Source organism: Larus michahellis, chromosome 21 (assembly GCF_964199755.1).
Source record: "Larus michahellis chromosome 21, bLarMic1.1, whole genome shotgun sequence".
Taxonomy (NCBI): Eukaryota; Metazoa; Chordata; class Aves; order Charadriiformes; family Laridae; genus Larus; species Larus michahellis.
This window is the reverse complement of record NC_133916.1, coordinates 2,765,045-2,791,549: the sequence shown is the minus strand read 5'-3', so window position 1 is coordinate 2,791,549 and position 26,505 is coordinate 2,765,045. Positions and strand designations below refer to the sequence as shown.

At 57.3% G+C, this 26,505-nt stretch overlaps 2 protein-coding genes across 5 annotated transcripts; one reads left to right on the top strand and one right to left on the bottom strand.

Moving 5' to 3' along the window:
- Positions 1-45: 45 nt before the first annotated feature.
- FGD2 (FYVE, RhoGEF and PH domain containing 2) lies at positions 46-13,510 on the bottom strand. 4 transcript variants are annotated; one of them, XR_012584375.1, is made up of 19 exons: positions 13,247-13,494; positions 10,918-11,194; positions 10,161-10,241; positions 9,662-9,810; positions 9,109-9,265; positions 8,833-8,971; positions 8,215-8,273; positions 7,677-7,823; positions 7,171-7,263; positions 6,779-6,858; positions 6,669-6,699; positions 6,434-6,526; positions 6,103-6,228; positions 5,766-5,912; positions 5,214-5,357; positions 4,691-5,134; positions 2,437-2,610; positions 2,281-2,351; positions 46-713 (listed from the first exon to the last, which is right to left on the bottom strand). XR_012584375.1 is itself a non-coding variant. In XM_074564466.1 (16 exons), the coding sequence occupies exons 1-16, from the start codon at positions 13,459-13,461 to the stop codon at positions 4,901-4,903; spliced, it is 2,172 nt and encodes a 723-aa protein (XP_074420567.1). In that variant the 5' UTR covers positions 13,462-13,510; the 3' UTR covers positions 4,473-4,900. The 4 variants fall into 4 exon arrangements, 2 of the variants coding, with proteins under 2 accessions (XP_074420567.1, XP_074420568.1); XR_012584374.1 differs by lacking the exon at positions 2,281-2,351; XM_074564466.1 differs by lacking the exons at positions 46-713; positions 2,281-2,351; positions 2,437-2,610 and having other exon boundaries at positions 4,473-5,134; positions 13,247-13,510.
- A 1,208-nt stretch (positions 13,511-14,718) lies between these two features.
- Positions 14,719-26,505, top strand: MTCH1 (mitochondrial carrier 1). The gene is made up of 12 exons (XM_074564313.1): positions 14,719-14,918; positions 15,735-15,819; positions 17,140-17,246; positions 17,684-17,761; positions 18,081-18,138; positions 18,595-18,646; positions 19,471-19,530; positions 22,836-22,929; positions 23,276-23,323; positions 23,515-23,582; positions 24,293-24,368; positions 24,794-26,505. The coding sequence occupies exons 1-12, from the start codon at positions 14,733-14,735 to the stop codon at positions 24,866-24,868; spliced, it is 987 nt and encodes a 328-aa protein (XP_074420414.1). The 5' UTR covers positions 14,719-14,732; the 3' UTR covers positions 24,869-26,505.

Sequence of the window (26,505 nt, the reverse complement as noted above, 5' to 3'; positions counted from 1 at the left end):
CAGGGCTGCTTCACGTCCCCCCCCCACCCCGTCCCTCCCCTCCACCTGAGCCCTGACCAAGCCTGGCTATTAATATTAATAATAACCCCCCCGCAGCTGCTATTCACCTACCTCAAAGCACAACCTGAAGTAACCCCGCTCCCTAGATGGGGAAATTTCCTATCCGCACCGGATGGGGAAACTGAGGCACGGGAACTGGGGCAGGAGTGGTGCCAAAGTGCTTTCCCTGCTCCTCTATAGGGCCTGGCCTGGAAGACGGGGGCAACAAAAGCCCGGGGAGGTACCCACCAGCCACCCACAGATGGGGGAGCCAGGGTGGGTGGGGAGGGTTTTCCTGGCTGGGGGCGGGGATGGGGGGGGGAAGGTAATAAATAAATTATAAATACATAAAATTAAATAAAATTAAATAAAAATATATAAAATTACATAAAAATAAATAAAAGAGACCATTCTGCCCCCCAGCCTGAGCTCTGCCCCATGGCGGAGGGCTGATATCCCATCGAGAAGTGGGGGGGGCCAAGCTCTCCGGGGGGATTTCGGGTATCCTCGCCCGCCGGCGCGGGCAGGCAGCGGCGCTGGGGCTTCTCCCTGGCGTTGGCAGTCTGGTCATGTCCTGCCGGGGAGAGCAGCAGGACTGAGTCACGTTCCAGCGGCAGCAGTGACTCACGGCTGCCCCGGCCTCCCGGGGAGCAGCCGGCACATTGCAGAGATTCCTGGATGGAGGCAGGAAAATAAAATTAAATAATAACAACCGCCAGCGCCCCCCCACCCCTTTCCTCCTTCCTTCCCCCCCAGCCTCCTGCAACACAGGCGCAAACAGCAAATTCCTGCGCCACCGGGAAACACCTCCCGCCTTCGCCAGCCGCCGGGATGCACGACCTGGTTCTCAATTGCACGAAACGCCCTTTGCCAGCAGCCTGCGGGGACCCCCCAAAAGGATGGGGAAGCTGCACCCCCCCCCCCCCCCGCCCCCCCAAAATCTCCCCTGAGCCTGGGGACACCCCAGCAGCGAGGTCTTGCCAGTGCAATGCGAAGGGGGGGGTGCAGCTGGGTGGATCCTGGGGCCCCCCGATGCTTTGCATTGCTCCCTGGGGGGCTTGGGGGGGGGGGGGGGGGCAGAGCAGGATGGGGGTACCCCAGCCCTCAGGTTGGAAAATCCTGGCTGTGGGTTTTATTTTTTAGAGGGGCATCACAGATATTTTGCATCATTTAGCATCGTCCTTAAATCCCTCCACCCAGGGGGGGGATGTTACCCCCAGTCTCAGGGGAGATGGGGGTCCCACGTGCCCCCCCCCCGCAGCCCCAGGCATGGTGGGGAGGGGATGCGCCAGGGCACAGCTCTGCCTCCGTTGCCTTCGGCCTCGGCAGATCTGTTATTGAAAGCGGTGGAACCCCCCGTGGGCTGCGGAGGCTGCGCGGCTGGGGAGAGGCCATGCTGCCGCAGCTCCGGCCTCTGCAGCCCCAGCGCTGCCGTGGGGGTGATGCTCCGGATCGGGCCCCCCCCGGGGCTGCGATGCTCTGGATCGGTTCCCCCCCCGGGGCTGCACGCTCAGCATCGGTGAGCACAGCCCCTGTGGGTCACTGCCCTATAGGGGATGATGGCGCAGGGGAATGCACCTGTGGAGCTTGACATCTATAGAGCCCGACACCTATAGAACTGGATACCTATAGAGCCCGACGCCTATAGAGCAAGAGCACCCGCTGCAGAGGGCTGGCCCCTGTGGACCCCGACTCCTCTACAACCCAAGCCCAGGCATTATAGAGCAAGAGCTGTTGCCCCAGTGATGCGGCCCCCTGGAGACCAGCCCCTATAGGGCAGGCAATCCCATCACATAGCAGAGCGCAGCCCCTATAGGGACCCACAATTAGCAAGCAAGAGAATATGCCCGATAGAGCAGTGCCTATAGAGGGGGAAAGCCTACCCTGTAGAGAAACCCCCTATAGAGCCTGTCCTTACAGAGCAAGCTCCCAGGGCAATCCAAGAGCAGCCCTGCAGGCTGGGGGTGTGGGGTTTTATAGGGCCCATATGGTCCCGATTCCGCCCCACACCTGGAGGGGACGTGGGAGAACCGGCCCCGGGACCTGCTGAGCCCCTTCCCAGGGCGCAGGGGGGGATTGCACCGCACAGAGCCCCGCAGCGGCGCACGGGGCAGGGGGGGTCTGTAACACCCCCAACGCTTCTCCACATCCCTTCCAGCCACCTCTCCTCTCGCTCCATGCCCTTGAACCTCCCTGCACCCCCTTTCCCGCAGCGGGGGGGGACAGGTTGGGGTGCGGTACCCGGGGTTTGGGATGAGAGGAGAACGAATCCTCTGGAAAGCAGCGGCTGCGCCGGCTCCTGTTCCCCTTTGCTGCAGGATTTTCTCAATGAGGGGTGGCCCGGCCCCCAGCGTAGCCGCAGCGCGGGTTTCACAATGTATTTTGGTCAGTGCTTACAAGAAGAGGCCGCGGGGAGGGCTGTGGCGGAGCGGGGGGATTCCAGTAAATGGCCTCCGAGCCTTCCTCATTCTCGAGAATAGGAAACGGCGCGACTTCTCCATGGGGTTTCGCTTTCTGCGCGGGGAAGGCAAGAGGCCAAACTGCTCCGCTTGACCATCGCCGCGACGGGGGCTGAAAAAGCACGGGAAGAGAAAAATTCATCAGCGCATTTGCTGCATGTCTTGGGTGAAAAAAAAAAAAAAAAAAAAAAATCTTTTCCTTTTTTTTATAGGAGAGCGGAGCGGGGGAACCACCAAACAGCCCACGAGTTAGGTCTCCCACCAGCCCATTTCGGGGATGCAGGTGTCTGTTCTCAGCGCGGGGGGGTTTGGAACCAGATGATCTTTAAGGTCCATTCCAACCTAAACCATTGTATGATTCTAAGAATCACAGAATCGATGATTCTAAGCTCGGGGCAGCTGAGCGATGCTGTCTCCCCCCCAGCCGTCTGTGGGGACAGCGCGACGCCGAGGCCGTGGCGGTAACCTGCCCCCTCCATCACCCCCCTGCATCCCTCGGCCACCTCTCTCCCCCGGCACACGCGGATGCAGCAGCGGGGCAGTGGTCCCCGTGGGTGGCCGGAGGCCAGGACCGGGGTGGGCAGGGGCTGGTAAAAATAGCGCCCAGGTGCCCTCTGCCCCAGAAGCGATTTTTCGGTCGGTAAACAGGAAATCTATTCTTAGGCCCATTCATGAGCCGCGGGCTGACGGCAGCTCCCCGCTCCGGGCGTGTTTTGTCCCTGGCTGACACAGGGGTGACGCCGTGGCGGAAGGCCACCAGGCAGAACCTTCCAGCCCTGCGGGCTTCCCCTTGCTCACTCTTTCCCTCCAGCGGCACCCGGCTTTTCCAGGGGTGCTGGGGTTTCCCCCTTCACGTGAGGCGGTGGTGGGAGGGGAGGGCGGTTTTGGGGTGTCTCGGGGAAGCCCCGTGCGCTTTGCTCTGTGCTGGGTGGCACCCCGAGGGGCAATCGCTTTGGCAGAGCTCTCCCCCCAACAGCTAGCTCCTCTCCCCCTTCCTTGATGGTATCTCTTAAGTCGGAGGAGATAAAGCCACCATGGTTTGCCCTTTCCTGGGATGGGCTGAACTGGGTGTGTTGAGGAAGGAGGACGATGCTCACAGCTTTCTCCTGGCTCCCCGAAGCCCTCCCCGACTGGTGATGACTGGTTCATCTTTGCTCCCCATCCTTTCCCCGAGTGTTGTCCCCATTTGCAGCATCAGGCTCCGACTCGTGTCCCTTCCCACTCTCCATGGATCCATTTGGCCTGTGACATCCCCAGGCCCTGCCCGAGGCTGGTGGGCTGGAGCTGCTGCGGGATGCGGGTGCAGGCAGCCATCCCTGCCTGCCGGGGACAGCCATCCCTGCATGGGGCTCCCACATCCCATGGCTCAGGAGTGGCAAAATCTGCCTGGGCAACATTTTTGGGGAAGCTGGAGAGGACGCAGAGAGAAACGTGGGGCTGCAGGTGCAGCGCTATGTGAAACGAGCAGGGGTGCTCGTTATGCTGAGGCTGGAGAGGGGAATTCCCCCCCGTGTCTCCCCAGCATCGCTGCCCAGCACCAGCGCGGCAGCACCACCTGTGTGCACCCAGCCTTGCCCCAGAGCATCTGCCCCCCTGGAAACGGGTGACCGAGAGAGGTACAAGGGTGGAAGGTGCTTGTGGGCAGGATGGGGTGCAGGTGGAGTGTGGGATGGGCGGGAGTGCAGGCTGGCGTGGGGTGGCGGGCTGGGGGTGTCTGTGGTTAAGGGGTACCCCCACAGCACAGGACTGCTGCAGTGCGAGGCCAGGGCTGTGACAGGCTGGGAGAGGGACATCCTAAATCCAGCACCAGGGTCCCCGAGCCGGGTGAGGGTGAGCTACACGCTGGCTGTCTCTGCAGGGTTTCAGAACCGGGATGCTTATAGATAAGGCGATGTGGGATCCCGATGACAATCCCACTGGGCGCTCTGGAAAATACACCCCCCCCCCCCCAAAAATGCTCCTTGGACTGTACACGGGGGTTGCAGGTAGGATTTATCACAGCAGTCCCAATCCCACACACGCTTTCAACAAAACGGGGCATCCCCCCTGCACCATCCCCCCGGGAGGAAGGCTGAGGCGCTGCTGCCCTCGGGCGGCAGCCGGCGGCACGGCACAGCGGGCTGGGGCTGGCTGCGGGGGCGCAGGCTCCCCGAAACCCCCCCGGCTCTCCCTCCGCCTCCCGGCTCGGGTACCTCCATCATCTCTGTCCAATGCGGAGAGCAAGGAGGGAGAGGAAAGGGGATCCGGCTTGACCGTGCGGTGGCAAACGTGCCTCCGCCTTGTCCTTTTCGTGACGAAAAACCAAAGCGCAGAGAGGTCGGGGATCAGCCCGAAGCCAGCGGCGAGCAGGACGGGCAGGGGGAGGTTTGACGCTCCAGGCAGCCCAGGAGGTGGGCATGGCCTTATTCTGCTTCGTCGCAGGAGTCTGCATCCTCATCCTCCTCCTCCGAGAGTGTAATCCCCGCGGCAGAGCGCGCCATGGCCCTCATCCAGCGCTGCTTCAGCTCCTCCGTGTCGGCCACGAAGGTGTAGACCTGCCGGGACTGCACCAGCTGGAAGAGGTGACGGGAGTCGCTCTGGGGCAGGTCCTTCACCTGGTAGCCCAGCAGTGGGATGGAGGTGTGGGCTCGGACGTCCTGTCAAGAGACCACGGTGGGAGGCAGGGGATGGGCACACCGGGATGTCCCTTGCAGGTGGAGCCAAGCCCGGTCTTACCTGGGGAGCTGCGTAGATGTACAACACGAGGGGATCATCCTGCGGGATGACGAACCAGCCCCGTGTGCCCCCCTTGCCGTTCTTGTCCAGCAGCTGCAGGGAACTGCACAGCAAACTCCTGCCTGATATCTCTGCAGCACCTTTCTGCCAAAAAACAGCAAAGAAATCCCTAAATATCCCATGAAAGAGGCAGAAAGGGCACTGTGTGAACAACATTTCCTGGGGAATTCTCTGCCTGCTCCATAAACTCCCCCACCAAGCCAGGGGCAGGTGAGGGGTGATCCTGGTTGTGCAGGTCCTGCTCAGATCCTGTGGTGCAGGGAGCCCTGGCTGCCTGGTCCCAAGGCTCGCAGAGTGGGAGGGAGCGTCCCAGCACATCCAGCGTCCTCGCACCCTCTGACTCCTGCAGGAGCGACTCCCACCCCTCCTGCTGCAGGCACACGGCCAAGCTGGGACAGCAGCGCTGGGGACAGTGGTGGGTGGCAGAGCTTGGAGAAAGAGGGACAGAGGAGCAGGACACGAGGAGGTCGGGCAGAGAGGGGCAGAGCTCACCTCCAGGATGCCTTTGTGCTTCCCCTCCCGGTCTTCGAGCACCACGTGGCCTGTCAGGAAGACGTAACACTCCTGGCAGACGCGGTTCAGGCGGTTCCCATCATACTGCAGCTCAGCCTTGTAGTCAGAGCAGCGAGCGCACACCACCTACAACCACCAGACAGGGACACCAGTGAGACTGGGGCAGGGCTGGGGCATCCCAGGGACAACTCCATGAGGAGCTGAGGGGCAGGAGCCAGGGGAAAAGGTACAAGGTGTAGGAGATGTGTGCTTCTGCCCCAGCGGCCACCTGAGCAAGCCAGGAGGGAGGGAAGAGAGAGGGGACGGGGTGACTCACATATCCACAAGCTCGGCAGTGGTGTCTCCGGCGCATGATGGCATTGAAGGGCTCCTTGCAGCGCATGCACATGGTCACCAGGTTGTCCCGCACCCACTGTGGAGCTCGACGGCCCAGCTCCTCTGCCTGGGGGTGGGAGCATTGCTGGGGCTAGCTAGCCGTGGTCCAGGTGGTCCCAGCCCCTCTGCTCTCACCTTTCTCTTCCCTAGCCTTTCCTCTTGTCTGCAGCCTTCCCCCCAAGCTCTGTTTAGCTTGGGAAACTGAGGCACAGCCAGGTGGGCTCTCCCTGAGCTTCTGTGCAGGCAAGGCATGGGGAGGGCAGGAGGGTTACCTTCAATGCAGAGGTGCCCGTCTCCAGCCCGTGCACTGCTGTCTTAAAGGTCTCACTCCTCTTCTCCTTTCTGTCAATGGCATCTTGGAAGGCCTAGAGGGGAAGGCAGGGCTGGAGGAGCAGTTGGGGGGGGCTGCCCCTGACACAGGCAGTGGGGAATCAGCCCGGTTTGGGGCCCCAGGCATCCAAGCCAGGATGAGTGAGATGTGCCGCCTCTGCCAGCACTCAGTGGTACCTTGATCCAGGCGTTCATCTCCTCGTCAGACCTGGTACAAAAGGGGAGATGAGTGAGCTGGTGTCCCTCCTCCTGGAGAGGGTCTGCAGGACTGTCGCCCTTCCCCTTACCTAGCTTGCAGCTCCAGCGTCCGCTGTTTTCCCGAGACCAGGAAGGTGTGAGGGAACTGTGTGTCGTTCAGCTCCCGCACCTGAGAGAGACCCAAGAAAGGATGTGGAGTGGCTGGGCCCACATCCAGCACACAGGGCCCTTCCTCGGTGATGTGGGGGACAGGGATTTCCCTCAGGCACAAACCCTTCAGCCCCTCCAATCCTACATGCATGAGGCTGCACTGCAGTCTCACCGGATCAGAGCGTATCAACCAGTCCTCCTCACCCACAAAGCCACCCCTGGCTCCATCTTCTCCCTCCTTTCTGAGGAAGTGCAGGAACACCCCAGAGCAGCATGCATTTTAGGGGAGCCAGGGTCTGGGGGAATCACAAATACAAGGTGCCTGTCTGACCTTCATGCCGTCCACGTTGATGCGGAGGTGGACCTGGAACTCGGCGCCCACCTGGATGACCTTGGGCACGCAGTACAGCAGCATGTTGTTGAACTGGGCAGGGAGGAGGAGGAGGAGGAGAGGGTTGATTGGAGCCCAGCACCTGCCTGCTCAGAGCTGGGGGCTTCCCTGGGGTCTAGGGTCCTTCACCCCCCTGGGGCTGAGCTGGTCCTTGGGAAGAATCCAGACTAAAACGTGACTGCTTTTGCCACAGCCCTCTCCCACCCTGGAAATGCAAAGCACTCTTGGAGCGTGACGCCCCCCAAGGGCTGCCGTGCCCATGGGATGAGCTGGTTCCCAACCATGTCCTCTACAGGGTGCCCTGCACTGAGGGGCTCAAACCCCCCCGCTCTGAATTCATCCCCTCTGGGTAGAGATGACCCAGCAACACCCCGTCCAGGCTGTGCTGTCCCTCTCCCCGTTCCTGTCCTACCCCTGTCCCTTCCCCTGGGCATCCCAGCTCCCACCAGGAACAGGTACTTCTCCGATGTGCTGTTGTTGCGGGTGGAGATTTTCTGGATCGGCCCCTCCTTGATCAGCTCATTGGAGGGATCCACAATGTCGTCCTCGAGGCCCAGTCGCTGATAGACCGCCCAGAGGTTCTGCAGCCGTTCCTGGGGGAGGCAGAGGGACCTGTTTCTGGGGGCAGTTGAGCAGCCACAACCTTGTCACCCCTGGGTCCCCTCCATCCCCACCTCCCGTGCCAGCTGCTGAGTACCAAGAGAGGGGGTACAGCTCTCTCACTCCAGACTGATCTTCGAGAGCAGCTCCCAGCCTTGAAACAGCTGGTCACATCACAGTTGATGTTGCAGACATGACTTCCCCAGGCTCAGGGTGATGGGATCAGGCATTAGGAGCAGGGTCTAACCTCCTCCGCTGAACCCACGGTGCTCCTGTCCCATTCAGGGCAGGGCTGTGCTCCACTGAGTCGAGAGGCCACGAGGAAATCTGGCAAATCACCGTGACATGAGCTGCAAAGCCCTACCAGCTGGGACAGGCACTCACCATCTCGGCGATAGCTGCGTTTGAGTGCTTGGCCACCATAAAAATCATCTCCAGGGCCTCTGCAACGAGAAGAGAAAGGGAGGAGGGCTAAACACTTGACCGAGAGCCGTGGGAGAAAACCCCCGAGTCTCTCTCTCGTGAGGGAGCCATGTGTGGTGGCTGCTGCCCTCCCCTGGACACAACCTGAATGGCCCTGAACGCTGCGCAGGAGTCCAGGTTCGGCCGGACTGTGTGGTGGCATGGTCGGGTCCTCGGGGGGACACACAGCCGGCTCCTTTATCGCTCCGTCCCAGCGGGACTGGGAGCTGCCGTGATCCTCAGGGGTCTGACAGCTCCCGCGGTCACCGCGGGTCTCCCTGGGGGATGCTCGGGAGGGATCATCCTTATCCTGAAACACCACCCACCTTCCCCGCTGACCTCTACAGACCCCGAAAAGGCAGATTAATCCCTCTCTCTGCTAGTAAAGGGTCAGACTGAGAGGTTTATCCAAGGGCACGGGGCAGCTGGTCAGAGAATCCAGGTATCCTGATGCCTGTGTACAACATCGGGGGTTGCTGTTTCCCCCACAAACCCACCCTGCCTGCCCCCACAGCAGGGAGAGCCAGACGCAGCCCTTACTCTCCGCATCGTCCCGGTCTGGGGACTCAGGTGGTAGTTTTCGGACATAATCTTTCAGGAGGAGTTCGTAGCGCGGGATCCTCTGCACAGGTTCCAGCATGTGGTGCTGCAGCGTTAGGTTAGCGCAGACCTTCCTCTTCTGGGGAGAGACAAGACAGAAAGACACACAAAGACAGGAACGGTGACCAAGGCAGCTCCCACCCTCCACTGCATCTCCCTTGTGGGGAGGTTTTGGGGAGCATTGCTGAGGTCCTCCGTGCTGCTGTGGCCCATTACCTGGATGTCAGCAATGAGCTCCTGGAAGGGCGGGGATTTCTCTGACCAGAAGGTGATGAGCTCCACAGCCTTGTCGAAGTTCTTTACGTATTCGCCGTACATCTTGAGGAACGGCGCAAGCTTCTGGATCACATCCCCAATCCGTGGGTTGCAGCTCCTGTGGAAGGGAACCGCAGATGGGCAGCTTCCTCAGTCCAGGGGGGCAGACAGATAATGAGGGATAAAGCAAAGGGGTGGAGGACAGAGGTTTGCAGCTGCCACCTGTTACGTCCCCATACAACTTCCCACTCTCCAGAACGAGAACATGCCCAATTTGCAGCCAGCCTGGGCCATTCATACCTGGGCATGTCCCTAAAGCACCTGAGCTGTCACCCCCCTTTTCAGAAATACCCCGATATGGGATGGAGTGTTTTAAAGAAGTGCTTTCCAGCACAAAGACATTTGGAGCAAAACAGGCCGAGCTCTCTGGTCCTGGTGGGAGACCAAATTCATCGCTGCTCCCCCATTCTGGCAAAGAAAGCCAGGAGTCCTGCCCTCCCCTCCTGCAGCTCACCAATCTTCCATGCGCTTCTGCAGCTCTGGCAGGAAGAACTTGGCGTGGAACTGGTAGATGGAGGAGATGTTGGAGAAGATCATTTTCACCACCTCCTCCGGGACTGTCTTCCCATTTTTGGCTTCTTTCATCAACTCTGTATAGAATACCTGGAAGAAAGCAGGGGTGAATAAAAAGGGTCAGGAAGAGGCCTGAGGACCCCATTCGCTCCTTGAGACTGCCATGTCACCCAGTGAAAAGGGCTGAGACTCTGCAGGAGGGAAATCCCAGGCCCCAGGAGAGAATCAGGGGGGATGGAAAGCTTTCCTGGGACAAAGGTGCTCCTTGAAAGTGTGGGGTATAGCAAAAGCAAAGGCCAGAACCAGCTTTAGTCTCTCCAAAACCTCCAGGAAACAGTCCCTGGCTTGTGCACAGGTGTCTGAGCTGTGCTGGTGGGGGCAGACGGCAGCAGGGCTATCGCTTCCAAGACTTCCATGAGCCCTTCTGCTCCCCAGCTCACCTGGTCGAGAAGGTGGAGGCGGCTGACGTAAGCCTGCTCTGTCTCCAACAGCTCCAGAGCTATTTTCTTTTCCTCTGGTTCCTGTATAGGGAGAAGGGCTCAGTCTCGTGGGCTGCAAAACAAGCTTTACCCACCGGCCCAAGGGGATGCAGCTCTGTTCCCCAGTGTTCACAGCCCACATTAAACTGGACCTCGCTCCAGGGGAAGGCAAAGGAAGGACCTCAACAAAGCATGTGGTAAAAACGAGGGTGAAAACAAAGCATTTTTGGGGCTGTTGGGAAGTCTGGTTCATGTTCCTAGGTCACCCCTTTGTGTGCCTTTTTCTCCCAGAGTAATACAGGGCTAGCGACCTTAAAGAGTGGGGAAAGGTGGGATGGGTTAACCCTATGGCCTGCAATTCCACCAAGGAATTGAATGCGGTCCTGCAGAAACACATCTGCAGTTGGCAAAGAGCAGCACAGCCCTGGGGATGTCCCGGGACGGACCTGGCTGGGCCCACTTGTGCATCTGATCCCCATGTCGTAGTTACGTCACAGCTGGAAGAGACAAGGTCTGCTTGGATCTACCTGACTATGGGGAATTTGTGCCCGAAGCACCAGGGAACAGGACACTTCTCTGTCACCCCACACACTGGCCCTTGCAGGGCAGGCACTTGCTCAGGGCCAACAGAGACCTCAGCTCCCCGATCCAGCCCACATGACTCCCGGTCTGAGCATGGGCACGCACCAGCCTCTCCTGAGGCTCCTCCGGAGCTTACCTTGCTGCCGGTCTCGAAGCCGGGGTCCTGCTGCCTCCTCCAGTTGTCCTCGCTGATTTTGTGTCGGAATGAACGGAGGCATTTGAAGCTGAGCCCCCGCTGACCCTGCTGCTCCTCCTCCTCCTTGTTCTCCTGCTCCGCTTGGTGCCTGGCAGCCATCTGGGAGAGGCCCTGGCCCTGGCTGGCAGGGGATGCTGGAAGCTGCTGGGGCTGGCTGGTTGCAGGAGCAGCCTGGTCGTGCGGAGCCTGTTTGTCCCTCCAGGAAAATTTGCTGGCCCTGCCATGGAGGAATCAGTGTGATCAGCTCGCCTGTTGCCCCAGCACACTCAAGTCCAGATTAAAGCCACCGTCCTCAAGTGAAGGCGATAAGGCACAGCAGCACCCCAGCGCTGAATTGCTTTGCTCTGCTACAACCCTGATACAAACCAAGGTCTAAAAGCCCGTACATCCTCCAAGGGGGCCAGGATCCAGGCTCTCTTCTCACAGTGCCTCCTGCTGCTATGTTTAGCTCCCATCCTGCTCTAGAAAAGCACGACTGCCGTTTATCCCACCCACAGCCATTGCTCATCCACAGCCATCCAGTGCCCGAAGCGTAGCCTTTGCGGTGCTGGCACAGCTCTCCTTTCTGGCTGCTGCCACCGTGGAGCCAAAGCAGGGAGCCAGCAGCCTTGGGCACGAGGCTTTAAAAGCCAAATAACCAAGAGGTGTCAGTCAAGAAGAGGGCTTGTGTAGGCGGTTTTGCAGAGGGGTAGTTTTTTGGTGGTTTTCTCTCTTCCCTTTTCTGTCAAAGACAAGGAAAACAGGTCCAGAGCAGCCATGGGGGAGAAACCTCACAGAGCACAGGCCCTGAAGATGACAACAGTGAGTTGCCATCTGAGAGCTGGTTCCTGCAGTAAATTGCTCCGGGCAGAAAGTAGGAACACATCCACCAGCGGCCTGCAGACAGGAGTGGGATGAAGGAGAAAACTGGGACAAAATCGGGCGTAAAACTGCAAAGTTGAGGATAGGAGATGACTTGAGTGGCAGACGTTCATCTGAAGAGGATGACGGGTCCATCCCCATGCTGATGAGCACGTCTGTGAACTTGGGAGTGCATCCACAGCCATGTGCATCCTTTCCTGTCCAGGGGGGCTGGCATAACCCTGCATGTGACAGAGAGGCTTTATCTGTCCCCCCTGGTGCCTCCCAGACCTCTGCCAGCCTAAACCCACTGCCGAGATCCAACAGGGAACTTCTCTCTTTCTATTTGTGCTGACTTAGGCTAAAACTGTTTTCTGTTCCAGAAAACTTGTTTACAGGTTCCCCAGCTTCCTCTGAAAGTCCTAAGTTACTTTTATTTCCTCTAAATGAACCTCACGCTTCACGATAAACAACAAACACACTGCAGCAGCGAACTGGAGGCAGATCAAATGCCGCAAACAGTTCCAACACAACAATATCACAGGCCAAATTTCCACTGTGGGACCATGGGGACAACCATGCTGCTCTGGAGCCAACAAGAGCACAAAGCCTGGGGCAAAGCACACAGCAGAGGCGCAGGCGAAGTTCCTGGAGCAGAAGGAAATCTTGTGCCTGACCATCTTTAGGAAGCGCTGCAAAACTGCCCAACCACGCAGCCTCATTAAGGCTCACTGAGAGCACCTCACTGATGCAAGGAAAGGCAAGATTCAGTATCCCGATTCAACAGATGGGGAAACCAAGGCATGGACCACAACAATGACTCACCCCAAGCCTTGGAATTACTTCTACACCAAGGGCAAGGCAGATTGCCTCGCTCCGACTCTGGCACACATTGTTTGCGGATCCCAGCTCATGCTCCAAGAGAAGGTGCTGTTTTACGGGACTGCCATGCTGCTCAAAAGAAACTCGCTTTCCCCTTTCAAACAACACTTTCTCTTCCCCTTCCTAGGAGCCACATGGCTGCAAATAGCTGGACAGTCTGAGGCTGGTGCCTGAGGCTCGGATCCTCCCAGACACTCACGCACTTAATTCCTAGTGAAGACCCCTGCCAACGTAGTTGCAAACTAAAATCCTTTTTCCCCGGCAGCAGGGGAAAAAGCATTCACCAGCCAGGCCCACTGCAAAGGTGCTGAGCCCGGAGGGAACAAGCATGCCACAACCTAACTCTGGGTCAGGCACATCCCACTGAGGTTTTCAGTCTTCTGTCCATGACCTGCAGCAGGAGGAAGAAGATCTGAATGCTAAAGAACAGCAAATCCTCTAGTCAGCTTCTCCACAGCCTCCAAACCACCTCCACAGCGGGTTTCTTCCTTCCAAAACCACGGGGAGCCCTAATGCACCCATAGCCCCCAGGACGCTCCTTCCTTACCAGTGCTCTTCAAACACAGCCACCAGGTTCAACACGCTCCGTTGATTATCGGCCTCGTCCTCCATGGCCCTGGCTGTGAGCGGGTGCCGGGTGTAAAGGAGTTGCAGGGTGCTGATGGCTGCGGCTCCCTTCTTCTCTCCCCCTCTCTGCTTCAAGGTGTTTCTGGGATCCACGATGTTGTTCAGGGAAGAGGGTTTGCACAAGGCGAAGAGCATCTGCTGTCCTTCTTACTGTGATAGGAGAGCTTGTCTCTGCGTTGGCCTCAAAAGGAAAAGGAAAGAGGAAGCGGAGCAGGTTGCAAGTAGGAGAAACGCTGAGAAAACCCTGGGAATTTGTTCAGCTTGGGGGGACTTTGCCATGTGGCCCAAACTGGTGGCATAACCAAGCCCAGAGCAGCAGCGGGGATGGTACACAGGGACAAGCTGGGCAGGAGGAGGCCTGAGCCGCTGCAACGGGGTGGGCTGTGTCCCACCACGTGTTGGAGCCCTGGGGTGGCCCTCAGGGGCTGTGCACGAGTCATAGAATCACACAATGGTCAGAGTTGGAAGGGACCTTAAAGACCAGTCTGGGCTGGGTGGAGAATGGCTGGAAAGCAGCCCTGAGGAGAAGGATTTGGGGGTGTTGGTGGAGGAGAAGCTCCACACACCCCGGCAACGTGCGGTGGCAGCCCAGAAACCCCCCGCAGCCTGGGCTGCATCCCCAGCAGCGTGGGCAGCAGGGCGAGGGGGGGATTCTGCCCCTCTGCTCCGCTCTGTGAGACCCCCCTGCAGCGCTGGGGCACCAACAGCAGAAGGACACGGAGCTGTTGGAGCGGGGCCGGAGGACGCCCCGGAGCTGCTGGGAGGGCTGGAGCCCCTCTGCTGTGGGGACAGGCTGAGAGAGCTGGGGGGGTTCAGCCTGGAGAAGAGAAGGCTCCGGGGAGACCTTCCAGCCCCTTCCAGTCCCTAAAGGGGCTCCAGGAAAGCTGGGGAGGGACTCGGGATCAGGGAGGGGAGCCATGGGACGAGGGGGGACGGGTTTAAACTGGAAGAGGGGAGATTTAGATTGGATGTCATGAAGAAATTCTTTGCTGTGAGGGCAGTGTGACACTGGCCCAGGTTGCCCAGAGAAGCTGTGGCTGCCCCATCCCTGGAGGGGTTCAAGGCCAGGTTGGACAGGGCTTGGAGCAACCTGGGCTGGTGGGAGGTGTCCCTGCCCAGGGCAGGGGGTGGCACTGGGTGGGCTTTAAGGTCCCTTCCCACCCAAACCATTCTATGACTCCCCGTCAGGGCCCTGCCCCGTGCCCGCCCTGTCATGGCGGCCGCGACCGCGGCCCCGGCCCCTCCCTCACACCGCGGCTCCCTCTCCCCCCCGCCGCTCCCGCCATGGTTCCGCCCGCGCTCCCCGCCCTTCACGCAATGGTTCCGTCCACCCCCCTCCCGGCGCCGTGACGCAGCCACGCACAGCGCGTGCAGCGCAGGCGCAGTGGCGGCGGCGGGGGGGGGCCATGGCGGCGGCGGCGGCGCCGCTGCCCCCGGCCGGGGGGGCGCCCCCTGGCGGTGCCGCGGGGCGGGCGGCGGCGGCGGCCCCGGGGGGACCCCGGGCCGAGGGCGCCGAGGGGCTGTTCGTGGTGCTGGGAGCGGGGCTCGCCGCCGCCAGCCACCCCCTGCTCTACGTCAAGCTGCTCGTCCAGGTCCGGGGCCGCCGGGAAGGGGGGGGGGCGGGGGAGAGGGGCACCGGGGAACCCCGTGTATAACGGGGTATCGGGACCCCAGTGTAGCGGGGGGTGGGGGACCCTATAGTGCCCCTATGGAGACCTCCATGCGCTGGGGACCACTATATATACAGCCCCCCCTTTTATAACGGGACACAATGGGGGCACCTGTATAATGGGGGGGGACGGACACCCCTATATAAGGAGGCAACGAGGAACCCCATCCAACATGGGGGATATATATATGTATATAACAGGGGATGAGGTCACCCCGTATAACGGGGGTCCCTGTACAACTCGGGGGGGGTGAGGGCACCTATAAAAATGGGGGAACTTATATTGTGGGAGGATGAGGAAACCCACGGCAACAGGGACCCCTATGGAACAGGGACCCCTATGTAACGGAGGGGTGAGGGGCCCTGTGCAGCGGGGACTCCTTTATAGCAGGGGCATCGGGACCCCCTCATATGACAGGGGATGGGGACACCCTGTACAGTGGGGACCCCTTAAAAGGGGGGGGGGATAGGGATACGCTCTGCAGTGGGGGCTTCTATATGACGTGGGACAGGAAACCCCTATGGAATGGGTATCCACAGAACCCCTCTAACAGGGAGCCCCATAAAATGGGAGGGTTGAGGACCCCGTGTACCCTGGGGACCCCATGTGTCATGGCACCCCCCTGTATTTGAGGGTGACGGCTCATGGCCCTCCAGCAGCTCATGGGTGCCAGGATCAAGACCCCAGGGGCTTCAGGAACACCAGGACAGGGACCTACTCACAGGGTTTCTCTTGCAGGTTGGGCACGAGCCACTACCTCCAACCGTTGGAAGAAACGTGCTGGGAAGGAAAGTCCTGTACCTGCCCGGCTTCTTCACCTACGGTGAGCGAACGTCCCTCCCTGCCAGCGCGACGTCCTCCCCAAAAACAGGGCTGGGAGCCGCCAGGCCGACCTCGCCGACCTCCAGCAGCACTCCCGCCTCCCCTTGGCAGCATCCTGTGGCTCCAGTGAGACATAAACCACTACAGCTAGCCACAAAGCCGTCACATTTACCCACCTGTTGTTGGGGACAAGGAGGTGGTGGCCTCAGCGTTGGTGCTGCATCCCCTTCCCATGGCAGGTCGCTCTGGGTTTGCACCGTAGCGGAGGGAGCAGTGGGGGTTTAAGTAGATTAGGTTTGTTGGTGGAGGGTTTTGCACGTGTTGGAGACAGCAAAACGCTTTTCTTCGCTACCCTGCAATAACTCGGCCCCCTGCCCTGCTCATTTGTATTGTAGATGGAGCCCTAAAGGGACAGAAATACCAAGAAAAGGGAAGGTAATATGTTTAGAAGGGAAATAAAGTACTGTTTTTCTCTCTTTGTGGGTGGAGCAGCACGGGAGAGGTGGGTGAACACTCTGTGACCTTGGGGGCTGCTTTCACAGCGGGTTTGCTGTGGGGAAGGGGAGCGCACAGTCCTGAAAGCCGAGTTGGACCGACCCCAAAATGGGACAGCGGTACCCATGGGGTGGGGGGGACCCAGCGCAGGAGCAGTACGTAAGCACTGCAAACCCATCCTGGGTCACCCGGGGCTGGAAACGCTCCCGTGCTGCCCTTTGGAAGATGCATTTTCCAAATAGATTTACAGTGTTGGGTTATGGAGGTGCGCAGAGCCTTCCTGGCTTCGCTTGGGACAGCAGAGGGTGGGGGCAGGAGCAATCGGTACCCACAGGCATTTGGTGGGTCCTATTCCACCTTGTCACATCAGGGAGAAATTGGATCTGTTGGCTTATTTTTTGGCTGGAGACCTGAGGAAGCTTGCCTGGGAGAAGGTGGTGATCAGGAACCATCCCGAGATGCATTTTAAGCCTGAGTCTGACCCCTCAGGGCAGAGGGAGGAGGTGACACCACACCTCCCTCCCCCAATTCACTCCAAACTGCCTTGTAGCCCTTTCGGGTGAGCGAAACAATCAAGTAGCCCAAAATACTGGAGCTATCCTTCCAGCTTAGACAGATAGGACAGGGAATACTTAAGAATTGTTTGCATCCTACGTGAAATTTATTTAGGAGTGTTACAATAAATCACTTACGGTGGGACCGCAGAGTGGTTGCCGTGCTGTGCTGAGCTCCGGTGCAGTTTCGGCTGAACGCCGGAGGTGTTTGGGGTGCTCTCGGCGAGTTGGCCAGTTCCTGATTGACGGCAGCCTGGTGTTTTCTTACCCAGCCAGACACATCGTGGAAGTGGATGGGAAAAGAGGCCTCTTCCGCGGTCTTACTCCTCGCCTCATCTCAAGCACTTTATCAACCATCACCAGGGGGAGCGTGAAGAAGGTAAAGGTCGGCTTCTCTCTCCATAAATCAGCTTGCAGGGTCCACCCGTGCTACTGCAGCGGAGCCAGGGAGCCTGCATGTACCCAGCCACGACTGTGCGTGGAGGAGAAAAGCCCCCATCCCTCTCTGTCTCCTAAGGGCTTTGAATAATCCTCCAGGACAGGAGGAGGATAGTGCCCATATCCCCAAAACTTGTTTTCTAAACAATATTTATTTAATTTGAACAACCACTTGCCTTTTGTGTGCAGTTTCATGACCCCTCTCTTCCCTGTTTTGCTTTCCCTCCTTCCTTCTCTTCTGTTCTTTCTTGCCTGTTTTTCTTCTCCTTCCATCTAGAGTGCAACTGCTTGTGGTTTCCTCCTGTCCTCAGACATCGAGGGTTTGTGGGTCAGCGTCTCCCTCAGTTTTGACCATATGTTTCTTCTCTCCCCACTCAGGCCTTTCCACTGGAAGACATGGAGCATGTTTCTAACAAGGATGATGTGAAGACCTCCCTTAGGAAAGTGGTAAAAGAGGTGAGAAGTGGATATTGCATGTTAAGGAGTGATCGGGAAGATCCCATGGGGGGTGTGCCTGGAGAGCAAAGGAAGCTTAAAATTGTGGGCTGAGGGTGAAATTACTCGGAGAGAAAACTGGATGAAAAGGCCATGGTATTTAGTAGCCACTCTGAGTCCAGGCATGAAAAATTCCATAGAAATTGAGGTTTATCTTGAACAGCAGATTTCAAAAGAGGGACCTAAAATGGGTTTCGCTACACTAAGGGAAGGGGCATGATCTGTGCAGGTGGAACAGTGCGGATTTTCATACAGGTGTGTTTTTTTCCCCCCTTCCCAGACATCTCACGAGATGATGATGCAGTGCGTGTCCCGGGTTGTCTCACATCCGCTGCATGGTGAGTCGTGTCCCTCTGCCTGGCAACCCCCTCCAGAGCGAGGAGCCCTGCCCTGCCTGGGGATCACCCCAAAAACCCCATTTACTCCTCTATCAGAAATGGCTTCGTACAAAACTACAGAACAGATGCAGGTCTCGAGCGGTCATTTGGAAGGCTGATGCTTGGGTTGGCCTTCAGGGACTACCCCAACTGAGCAGTGAGGTGCTCTCTTCCCATTCATCCAAGAGCTTGTCCTAGAGATCCCGTTGAGGTTAGGGTCAAAAATCCTTCCCATCACTTACAGACTAAGGGAGAGCTCTAGTTTCTAATGAGCCTTGCAGTGATGAGGACCACCGAGAGGAGACGGAGGCGATGATGGAAGGGAGGGCAGAAGGGTCAAGTTGCATTTTCCTTCACGTCCATTGCAACCCAAACTGGATTTATGGCTTTATCAGCCCTATGTTTCTTTCCTCCTAGTGATCTCGATGCGCTGCATGGTCCAGTTCGTAGGCCGGGAAGTCAAATACAGGTGAGCGGCTGCAGCTCTGAAGGGTTTGGGCACAGAGAAGCACGAGTCCAGGAGTCAGCGGTGCCCCATCCAGTGGGGGATAGGGCAACCCAGGAGGTTTGGGAGACCGAAAAGTGAATCTGAGCCGTGGTTAGAGGGTGGATGAGTTTGGGATGAAGGGATGTGGGGAGGCTGGGCTCTGTCCCTGGTGTGCCTCTGTGGATTTTGGTGGCTGTAATGCACCTTACTGATCACACGGTGAGTCTCCTGCCTTTTTGCTTTACGTGTTAATAGAAAGGGAAGTCAGCAGGGAGGCAGAGCGGGTAATATGAAGTGCTGGTTCAGCCCTGCTACTCTGCAAGGTTTTTCCAAGCCTTTTTCAGTAATACCTGCCTCTCTGCAGGACAAACCTACACATGCAGCCACCTGAAAGCATGCTCGACACAATTGCAGCCAGCCCACGGCTTCCAGTGCGAGCTCCTCGAGGCAGGACAGGGCTCTCGGGTTGAAAATCAGCCTAATCGAAGCATGTTACGTGCCGTAGTTGCGGCATGTGTATCCACTCACGCAAAGCCAAGCAGAGCTCTTCTGGCTTCGGCATCTAAACAGCCATCAGCAAGTTGAGCGTTGTCCCAGGCGTTATTGCGGACTGGCAGAATGCAGACATGACCCTCCTTAAGAGGTCGAGGAGAAGCAGCAGAGCAGAGCTGGCCGCTGCATTGCTGGCAGGGTGGCTTGCGGGGGGGACACTGCTGTGGCTGGTGGCTGCAGAGTGCACGTGAAGCTGTGCGGGACAGAGTCAGAGCAATCCCTGCACGCTTATAGCTCTTTTCCTTTCTTGGCAGCGGTGTGTTCAGCGCCATCGGCAGGATATTTAAGGAAGAAGGGATCCTGGGATTCTTTGTGTACGTGAGTTGTTGCTTAAGTGCTTTTCCCCATAGTCCGAAGGTGCTGATGGCTCTCCTGGACGCTCTGCCAGCCGCAGAGTCGCGCTGAGCTCCCCCCATCTGAAACCTTGTCTGACCGCGGGACTCCCACATCGCTCCCATGAGAGCGGATTAAATCTGCGCCTTTGACAGCGCTCCAGTTTGACCATTAAGTTTGCCCCAGATCTTATCTTCAATCAAACCTTCAGAGCCCAGAGAAAACTCTGTATTTTTCTTTTTTTTTTCTTACCTTTCTTTTTCCCCCTGGTGCTTCTTTGTGTTTCAGTGAAGGGCCATTTAAAGCATTTGTTTGTGCAACAGGCACCAAGGTCAAGTGCAACAATGAGACCCCGTGTTGAAATAAAAGCCAGGGCCCGGATAAGCAGCACATTCCTCTGAAGAGCACCGTGGGTGCTTGTAACGAGCAGGCGGTTGGTGCTGGCAGCAGGTTTGCCTGTATGGTGGGAGCGTGATGCCCGGCTCAGCGGCATTGCTGCCTGCACCTGAAAGGTGCTTCCAGCCGCTTAGGAAGCGTGGTGAATTGGTCGCGTCGCTGAAGTGGAAGTCTAGCGGACACCATTTTTTTTTGCTTGAACCCTTAATTAACACTTCTTGCCTTTTTTTACACATCTATAGAAAAGCAGAACCACCTGCTGCCTCCGCTCCCAGCACGGGGATAACTGGCTTTATTATGTTAAAAACAGTAAAGGCAGCTCCAAAATTTCAGGAGGGGCTTTCAGGCCTGATGCCTTTGGCTCTGCAATCAGAAAATTTGGGCCTTCTGATAAAACACGAACGCCTCGGAAAGAAGCGAGCAATCGCAGGGCGTCTCTCCGTGTCCTTTTCCCAAGGGGAGAGGGCCAGGGGTCTGCAGAGACCCCATCAATCGAGTGTCACTGCATCTTCCTTTTGCAGCCCACAGCTCCTCTGCTGAGCTGGGCAGCCCCACATCTCCTCCATTAAATACAGGTTCCTCTGGGACGTTCCCTGGGCATGGGGCACGGTTGGAGCATGCTGCCCAGCAATCCTCCCTCTCCCGAGGAAATAACGTGAAAGGAGCCGCCGCGTTCCCTTCCTCCACATAAAATAAACACTGTTGGTAGCCTAATTAAACTTAATAGTTCACAGGAAAGGCTTTAACACAACCCAAAATGTCTCAGGAGGGCTCTGAAGTTATACGTGCTCGTACAGCCCCGCTAGGAAATCGCACTGCCGTGAGGGGAACACAGACTGCATCTGTAGGACCAAAATGCTGCTTTTCTGCCCTCCTAACGCAATCCAAACACGTCCACTCCCTTAAAATCATTGCGGTGCTCGCTCTTCTCATGGCCTTATAACCTCTACGCAGCAATAACAGCGGCACACGCTCTGGATGCGTGCCTCTAGAGATAAAGACTTTTCAGGGGATGGTCTTATCTTGCTTCCCCTCGTATCTGCAGCGCTCTCCTGCCTGCCAGCAGGCCAGAAAGATCTTCCTGGGGCTCCGAGATTGCTGTGCGCGGTCACCTCGAAGATGGCTTGTCCCAGCCCTTCCTGGCACTGGGATTTCTCCCGCTGGGTACCATCACCATAATCACAGGCTTCACCAGCTGCCTGCCGCTGGTTCAGCTTTTAACGACTTGTCATCTTCTAAAAATATTCCTAGTCTGGATCTCCTTGGGCATCTCGCTGGGTGCGAGAGCTGTAGCACAAGTGAATTTGGGTTTTTTTTAGTCCCTTTCTGCAGCGCTCCGAGACCCCTGATCTCCAGTCATCCCGCCAACTCAGGCTCAGCATCTGTCATTACTTTGATGACAGAGGAAAGAGAGGGGTGGGATCCTGATTGCAAATAGAACAAATGATCTGATTCTCTATCAATAGATGGGTGAGGTTTTACATACGCGGCTGCCGTGGCCCAGCCCTCTCTTTCTGGTCTTTGTTAAGCCCCTGTTGCACCTGCAGCAGCTCAGGAGCCTGCTTCAGACTTGACTTTGTGTTAGAGAAAGGATTTTTTTTTTTTTTTTTTTTTTAAACAAAGACTGAATGCTAAATGCAAAGCAGACCATCTCTTTGGGACCAGAGAGCTTTGATTTCTTTATCCTGTCACTCTCATGCATCACATCTTTTAAAGCCAGCAGATCTTCTGTTGGAGACTTCTGCTGTGCCTAGCCCCTGAGACCTCGGCTGCATCTCCAGAGCCTTGATAATACCTGGGTTGTCTCCAAAAAGTATAAACCCTAACACCAAGCAAGCGAAACAGCCTGAATCAGAGTCCCGATCGCCGTTCTGCTGCTGCAGCGACCACAGCAGGAGAGAAAACTGGTGCCCTGCTCCAAAGAGGCAGCGTTGTGTTTGGGAAGAAACCATCGACTCGGAGTCGTGTGCTTGGAGGTGGCCCTTCCCGGCCCAGCAAACACTCCTGGGGCTCTCCACAGGCTCATTTTCAGAACTGGCTGAACACATCTGCTGGTGAAACAGGCAGGTTTAAAACACACCTGGATCCTTTTGCAGTGGAACGGCTGCACAGCCAAAGCAGGAGGCCCTGCGCTCGATGCCTGCGCTGCTGCAACAGATGCTGCAGGAGCTCTGACAAACTGGAAAAACCCTCTGAAACTTTTTTTTTTTTTTTTAAAGTGTTTTAGTGCCATTAGCTGTGGAAGCTGGGCGTGTTCATGCTGCTGGGAGCTCCGGCCCACGTGTCAATGAGAGCCACAAGCCTAAGCAGCACATCACCTTGTGTCCCCACGCTCTCAGGTGGCAGCAGGGATGGGGAAGATCAGGGACTGGGAAAAATCGGGGAATGGAGTGCTGCCCCCAGCTCATCCCACTTGGCAGCAGAGCAGGTTTTGCAGGAACAACCCCTGTCGTTTTGATTTCTAAAAGGAGGGAGATTCCACGAAGAGATGAACTTCTCATTCTGCATCCTGAAGAGCGTCTGCAAAATGAGCTTAATGGAAACCCACTTCATCTGGGTCTCGCCCGGGTGTCAGAGCCGGAGTTGGGCCAAGGAGGGATTTGGGGTAGAACAAGGGGACTTGGCTAAGTCTTGCCCACGCGACAGATCCCAAACTTCCTACTCCAGAGCATCCCCCGGCCAGAGCAGCTGGCAGCACATGTAGAACCACGTTTGAAGACCAGGCGAGCTCTTCCCTGAATTTTTCCCCCTTTCCCTTCAATTCCTGTCTAAGTAAAGATGCATTTTGGGGGAGTGGGGTTCCTCTGCGCTGGCGGAGGGAGGGCTGGGCACCATGGAAGGTGGCACTGGGACCCTTCTACACCTCACACTCCTCTTTTTGCCGTTGCAGCGGTTTAGTCCCTCACATCCTGGGGGATGTCATCTTCCTCTGGTGCTGCAACCTCTTGGCTCACTTCATCAACACCTACGCGGTGGACGATAACGTGAGTGGAAGTGGTCAGTGGAGGGTTTGGGGGGGGCCCGTACCAAGCACCTGCAGTTGGAAGGAATTAATGGCTAATTTATCCAAATTAGTGTCTCTTTCTGTAAAAGTGCTAAAGATGCAGCGTCTGCTCTGGGCTGTGTTTCTGCTGCAGTTTAGAGGTTGAGGTTGGAGAGCAAATGTCCTCCCTGATCCTCAGCTTGGGGTGCCGTGTGGTTACTGCTGCTTTCTGCCTTCTTCCCCTGCCCCGCACCCATCACCTCAGGCTCCGAGGGGTGTCAGGTAGGGACAGTGACAGCCTGGTGTCATCCACCTCCTCCACAATCCCTTTTGGTTTCTCTTTCCAGTTCAGCCAGGCATCGGTGATCCGGAGCTACACAAAATTCGTGATGGGGGTACGTAGGCAACCGCCGTGTCATTTCTCCTCTTCCTGATGCCGGGGGGTGACAGCTCATGGTCTGGGGACAAAGGCTGGTCTGTACTTTGTATCGAAAGATGAGGATATCTTTGTTAATGTGCAAAAGCTGGGACTAGCTTTTTTTTTTTGACAAACATTAGAGAGGCTACAGGTTTTCTGTGCTTTCAGATCGCTGTGAGCATGCTGACGTACCCATTCCTTCTGGTGGGAGATCTCATGGCAGTGAACAACTGTGGGTATGTCCGTCACACCGAGATCTAAGGCTTTCCCTTCCTTTCTTCCAGCCCCTTGTTGTCTGAATCCTCTGCTAACGATCGTAAAGCTTTCATACAGAACCGTAAACTATACGGCACCTCGCGGAGCTGCCTCGTTTCCTGTCCCAGGTTGCTTATAATTTTACATCAGAGGGCACAGACAAGAGCAGCATAAAAGCTCAAATGGAGAGAAATAGGGAGAGTCACGGTGGCGTGGTCCGATCTGAACGAGACCGGAGGCAGAAGGGATGAAAGGGACCGTGCCGGCCCCGGGGAGCAGCCCAAGGGAAAGCAAAGCTCTTAGTGCCGCGGTGGGTACAGACAGGAGCAGGACCAAGCTGGCTTTCCCAATCCCACGGCTACAAGAAATCTTCTGAGTTTGTGCTGGTGGGAAGGGGACTTCATCCAAGCTGGTGTAACGTCTTGATATCTGCTGGCTCCTGGAGGCGTAGATAGAGCGTATGGTCCTGGACTCAGTGTATCCAGGTAACGGCTCCTTGTTTGTACGCTCCAGGGGTAATTAAATTACACGATCTGTTGCACTGTAAATAACGAGCTGGTCATTTGGCCTTCAGCCCAGTGCGGACACTGTTTCTGTGTCTTTGCTTACACTTCTCGCTGCTCTTGTGTTACCTGTCTGGATAATGTGACATCTGTACAGACCGTCTCAGCTCTTTCTCATTGCCATGCAGGTTGCGTGCCGGCCTCCCTCCCTACGCTCCCGCGTTTACGTCCTGGATCCATTGCTGGAGGTATCTCAGTGCTCAGGTGAGGGAGCAGGGCACACACGGAGCTTTGGGTTCCATCTGCTTCTTCCCAAGGTCTTCAGCGCTGCCCAAGAAGTGCCTGTGCCGCATCCTTGACATGCTCAGTAACCCATTTCCATCCCTCCAGTTCTGGCACTGGTACCAGGCATGACAGTACTGGTCTGCCCGTTACACACCCCGAGCTTGCAGCCTGCGAACTTTTGGCAAAAGCGTTGTGCACAGCAAAGCGAGATGGCCCTGCGCTTCTCCATCAGCCCTCCCTGGGGGAAAATGCCCAACCCCAGCGCTCACAGGGCTGAAACCCCGATTTCTCCTCCGGGGTGCTCAGGCCTCGCAGCCCTGCGGCGGGCGCGGGTCGGTCCCTGCTGCAGTTTCCTGGTCGGGTCTCAGCACGGCTGCCCTGACCCTCTGCTCTCTCCTCCGTAGGGGCAGCTCTTCCGCGGCTCCAGCCTGCTCTTCCGCAGAGCTCCCATGCCGGCCACCTGCTTCCCCATCGATTGACCCCCCCCGGCTCACAGGGAGAGCTGATGAACGTGGACTCCTCAAGAAACCCTAAGCTTGTTTCGATATATGTATATTTTTTTCTTTTCAATCCAAAGTCCGTGGTGCCAGAACAAGACACCTCCTCTCCAGCAAGGCCAGCAAGAAGTTGGCTTCTGGAGATACAGCTTCAGGCTCCAGCTGGACCAAAGCCCCATCCTCATGGCTGTCTCGACCAGGATGTGTAGCAGGGAGAGCAGAAGGGAGTTGTCTCTTTGGTCCAGGCTGTAGCGCTGGAGTCACTGGGGAAGTTTGGGCAACCAGAAAATGCCCAGGTACTAAACGAGCCAGCCCTGAGATGCAGGGACAAAAGACTGCTTCGTTCTGCCTGAGCTGAGAAGCGGCAAGAGATCCGGGTCACTTTGCTGGGAAGGCTACGCCGGCTCCAGCCTCATCTCTTCTGGAGAGGGCAAACGTTTGCATGGCAGGTAGCTCAGCTCGGGCGAGATCAACCCTGCCACCCATATTTAAGGTTTTGAGGGTACCTGAACACTAGGGAGCACACCACCTCCCCTGGGCCTGAGAAGGAAATTACAGTATCCAAACAGAAAAGGGAAACACCGTCCCACTACAAAGAGCAGCACAGTCCCAAAGAGACTGGTACGGCTCGGCTCCAGGGCAGCGCTGGGACTTGGACACGGAGCGAGCACTCGGGGAGGGGCGTGCGCTGCAGATGGTAACGGCTTTGGGAAGGCTTTTTCCCCGCAGGATGGGCTGTATTTAGGATACACCCGGCGGAGCTGCTGGGTGTAACCTGGGCAGGCAGCCTGCACGCAGGTCTCAGGGGAGGGGGGTCCTGGGTTGGACCGGCCCGGCCGCATCCCATGAGCATCTCCCGGCCGCAGGACCACAAGCTGGGGCTTCACCGATGGACACGGAGCCGCGTGTTGCGGTGCTGGGCTGCTGCGTGGCAGCGTCCTGCTGATAGCTACACACAGAAGGGTTCGGTTGCAGGAGGGGCACTCGGTCCTTGGCTGGCTGGAGTAGAGGAATAAACCTTAAATTCGCCAAAGGCTTGTGAGGCGTCGGGTTCAGGAGCTCCTCATGCACACAGGAGCATGGCTGGCCCTCGCGTAGCAGAGCTCACCGGTGGCAGCAGGGCAGGATTTATCCCCAGCTCACCAGATAAGAGGGTTTTTTTTGCACCAGTCTGTGCTGTCGCGGCGGGCAGGCAGATTTCCCCCCACTTCGCTTCCCCCACGAAGCAGTCTTTTGCACAGAGATGTTGCTGCGCTCCCTGGGAAGAGGTTTTGGGCTCCTTGAGCAGGTTCCCACGTGCTGCAGCAGGTGGGGTCACAGCCCATCCTCTGGGGTCCTCTGGGGACCCCGACCTGCCATCGCACAGGGGTTTTCCTCCCTCAGGCAGGTTGGGGACAAGGCAGGGCGTGCGGGACAGTGCTGGTACACGCTGGGATCGGTGGTTCCCACCCAGCTCCCTTCGGTGTCGTGAAGTTGCTCCTGTCTGTCCTCCCTTCCTCCCGTTACGGTTTGTCTTACGGTAACAGAAGTTAAATAATGCATGGCCCTGTTCCCTAACACCAGAGATTATTTCAAGGAGGATTTAACTATGCTCCAAAAATACAGCTATAAAACAACAA

What these genes read in the sequence shown, in the direction of transcription:
- FGD2 (XM_074564466.1), bottom strand. Translation starts at nt 13,461, where the DNA reads ATGCTCTTCGCCTTGTGCAAACCCTCTTCCCTGAACAACATCGTGGAT. An exon ending in AGACCGGGACGATGCGGAGA is followed by an intron (nt 8,274 to 8,832) that starts GTAAGGGCTGCG and finishes TTCTCGTTGCAG; the next exon opens with AGGCCCTGGAGATGATTTTT. An exon ending in AGATGAACGCCTGGATCAAG is followed by an intron (nt 6,527 to 6,668) that starts GTACCACTGAGT and finishes CTTCCCCTCTAG; the next exon opens with GCCTTCCAAGATGCCATTGA.
- MTCH1 (XM_074564313.1), top strand. Translation starts at nt 14,733, where the DNA reads ATGGCGGCGGCGGCGGCGCCGCTGCCCCCGGCCGGGGGGGCGCCCCCT. An exon ending in GGCCGGGAAGTCAAATACAG is followed by an intron (nt 18,647 to 19,470) that starts GTGAGCGGCTGC and finishes CTTTCTTGGCAG; the next exon opens with CGGTGTGTTCAGCGCCATCG. An exon ending in CCTACGCGGTGGACGATAAC is followed by an intron (nt 22,930 to 23,275) that starts GTGAGTGGAAGT and finishes TTCTCTTTCCAG; the next exon opens with TTCAGCCAGGCATCGGTGAT.